Raw genomic sequence first — 3,122 nt, forward strand, 5'->3', positions numbered from 1 at the left:
CACCCACGTGTTACAATTACAGACACACTATGTACTTCCATATCTCAACCAAAATAACTTTCATTGCTTTGATTTTTGAGAGAGGGCCTTGTGTAGGCCAGGCTGGTCTTGAACTCACTATGTACCTAGATGAGAATGGCCCTGTATTAGGGATCTCCCTGACCCCCACCTCCTGAGGGCTAGAATTATACCTATGCATATAAACATTTTATTTTGTGATTTTGTTTTTTAAGACAGCGTCTTACTGTCTATCTATCTCTGGCTGGACTGGAACCATTCTGTAGATCATGCTGGCTTTGAACTAATAGAAATCCTTCTGTCTGTCTTCTGAGCACTGAGATTTTTTTTTTTTTGAGAGTCTCACTCTATGGCCTGGTAGACCTGAAATTCTCTAGATGCCTCTGCCTCTTACCGGCAAATGATGTGAATACATGTGTTGTTACACCTGGCTTTCCTGATCAAAGTAGTTTTCAACTCTGACTCAACAACTCATTTTTGAGGAAGATCAGAGTTCTGCTCCCACAGAGTCAGGTGGGATCAGCTAGGCCAGAGGACAGGTGTTCAAGGAAGTAGCTGCTCACTGTGTGAACCCCACAACCTGTGGGTAAAGGAAATTATGGCCAGGAATAATTTTTCAGAATGCAAACCACTCTGCGTGGTGTTCAGTTTTAATCCGTCCCCTGCCTGTGTGCTAGATTGGCTTCTGAGAATTGGGATGCGCCTGTGGTGTGTGCTCATTTTTCTATCTGAATGGTGCTCAAGAGTAAAGACTATTCCTTGGGTCACATCCAGTCCTATATTTACTAATGGAAGAACTCACTCATTTCCTGGCATTTTTGTTTACTCTCTTAGGTCTGTGTCATTATCTTGCTTTCCCGTTCTTTAAAGGAGAAAGGTCTACCCTAGCACTTAGGAGCTGGCATTCAAGTTTGAATTTGGTTTTATTTGGGAAGCCAACTACAGGTGCCAGCGAGTTTCCCACTCTTAAAGGACACTTAACATCCATAAAAGTGTCTCTTGGGTCTGAGAGATGGCTCAATGGGTAAGGATGCTTGCTTTGCAGAAACACAAGGTTCCGAGTTTGAATTCACAACATCTAAATAAAAAGCTTGAAGGGGCTTTGTGTGCCTGGAACACCAGTGCAGGGATGAGGGTGGGGAAGGGGAGGGGTCTTGTCACAGACAATAGGATCTCTGGGGCCTGGATCCTGGCTGCCAGCCTAGTTCCAGAGTCAGGGAGACCCTGTGTCAAAGAATAAAGCAGGGGATGACAGAAAGGCAAGCAGGCACACACACACACACACACACACACACACACACACACACGACAAAAAATGGAATGTCTTTTTAAAAAATGTAATGTCTTAAAATTATTTTTTTAGATTTGTTTATTTTATTTGTATGTTTTGCCTTCATGCATGCATGTAAACCATAAACCGTGTGTGTGTGTGTGTGTGTGTGTATGTGTGTGTGTGTGTGTGTGTGTGTGTGTGTTGTCCATAGAGGTCAGAAGAGGATACCCAGATCCTCTGGAACTGGAGTTACACATGGCTATGAGCTACCACGAGAATGCTGGAAATGGAACCTGGGTCCTCTGAAGAAGTAACGCTCTTAACTGCTGAGCTGTTTCTCTAGGCCATCCACTGGATGTCTTAATGGCTCTATTTTTCTCCACAGTTAAATTCATCATCCAAATGCACAAAACACCGAAATAAAAAAAATTTAAACCATGCTTACCTGCTGCCACTCCAAAGGTAATAAAGAGAGACCGCACACTGGCTGCGTAGGCACTCAGCACCCAGCCCAGGGAGTTCACCAGCCCTCCAATGATTGCAGTCTGGCGGCACCCGCAGGTGTTAATGAACAAGCCGATGAAAGGTCCTGCCACAGAGCAGTAGAAAAAGCGCTGACTAGAGGCTCCTTGTTGTTTTTAGGTCCCCACACAGAAGATAAAGAACAAAGCATCACCAGGGCTGCTTAGAGGACACCAAACAGGGACTATCGAGATGGTTCAGCAGGAAAGGGGCTTGTAGCCAGAGCTGCCAACCTGAGTTCAAACCCCAGAACCCACATGGTAGAAAGAGAACGAACTCCTAAAGGTTGTTGACCTCCACACACGCTCCCCTCAATAAAAATTCATAATATAATATTTAATAAAGTAGGCAAATCTAAAACATCTTATGGGGGGGTGTCCCTGCAGGTGTCAAGACAGGCAGTGATCTGAAAGGAGGTGAGGATACAAACTTGGGTTCAGAGTGGCCTCATCAACCTGGATCAAATTTCAGGGAGTCTGATGCCAGGCGGCTTATTGTAGGCATATTTAAACACAATAGAATTTAGATAGAGGTTTCCAGGTGACAATCATTCCAATTCCAGGTGCACAATAAAGCTTAAGAAACTCCTTTACAAAGTACATGTGACCATGAAGGTGAGTTCTATAGCTAAAAGGCTCAGGATCTGGTGTGGTCTCTAACAGAGATAGATAGCATGGAGGTCAGCAGGTCATTGAGTACAAGTGCTATCCCATCTAAGGATGGGTTCTATGGACTGGGAGCTAAAGATAAAGGTCTAGGGAGGAAGAGTCTGGGATAATCACTCTGGGTGGTTTGTAATCTACACATAACAAAAAAAGCTCAGCAGGTTATTAACACCCACTCCTAGCTTTCTGGAAGGAAAGCAGATATTTTATTTCCTCTATTGAGGAGACATTCCTGAGTGATTAATATCTGGTTTTCCTAGAATCTAAGGGCACAAGGATCTTTGTGTCCCCAAAAATCTTAAAGTATAAAAACCTTTCAGATGTACATGATCTCATCAGAGAACACACAGTTCTAGACTGGCAGCAAGCCGTCAGGTTCAATCTTCCTACAACAGAAGCTCTTGGCTAGTGGTCTAACAGGATCCAGCCTTCTGGGTTTACACAACCTTTGAATATGTGTGGAACAAGAAAACACTTGAAAATTAGAGAAATCAGCCCAGCAGTGGTGGTACATGCCTTTAATGCCAGCACTCGGGAGACAGGTTCTCCCAAGATCGAGGCTAACAGAGTCAGTTCCAGGATGGCCAGGAAGAAGGGGGAGGAGGAGGAGGAGGAGGAGGAGGAAGAAAGAGGAGGAGGAGGAA

The 3,122-nt window shown here is 44.4% G+C and overlaps 1 protein-coding gene across 1 annotated transcript in view; it reads right to left on the minus strand.

Annotated features, from left to right (window-relative positions):
• Slc16a14 (solute carrier family 16 member 14) overlaps window positions 1-3,122 on the minus strand; it is a 27,112-nt gene that overhangs the window by 12,621 nt on the left and 11,369 nt on the right. The window contains exon 3 of the mRNA XM_028789517.1: window positions 1,737-1,880. Within this exon, the coding sequence (XP_028645350.1) occupies window positions 1,737-1,880 (144 nt within the window). The remainder of the gene's footprint in view (window positions 1-1,736; window positions 1,881-3,122) is intronic.

This window comes from Grammomys surdaster, unplaced genomic scaffold (genome assembly GCF_004785775.1).
Source record: "Grammomys surdaster isolate TR1022 unplaced genomic scaffold, NIH_TR_1.0 125846, whole genome shotgun sequence".
Lineage (NCBI taxonomy): Eukaryota > Metazoa > Chordata > Mammalia > Rodentia > Muridae > Grammomys > Grammomys surdaster.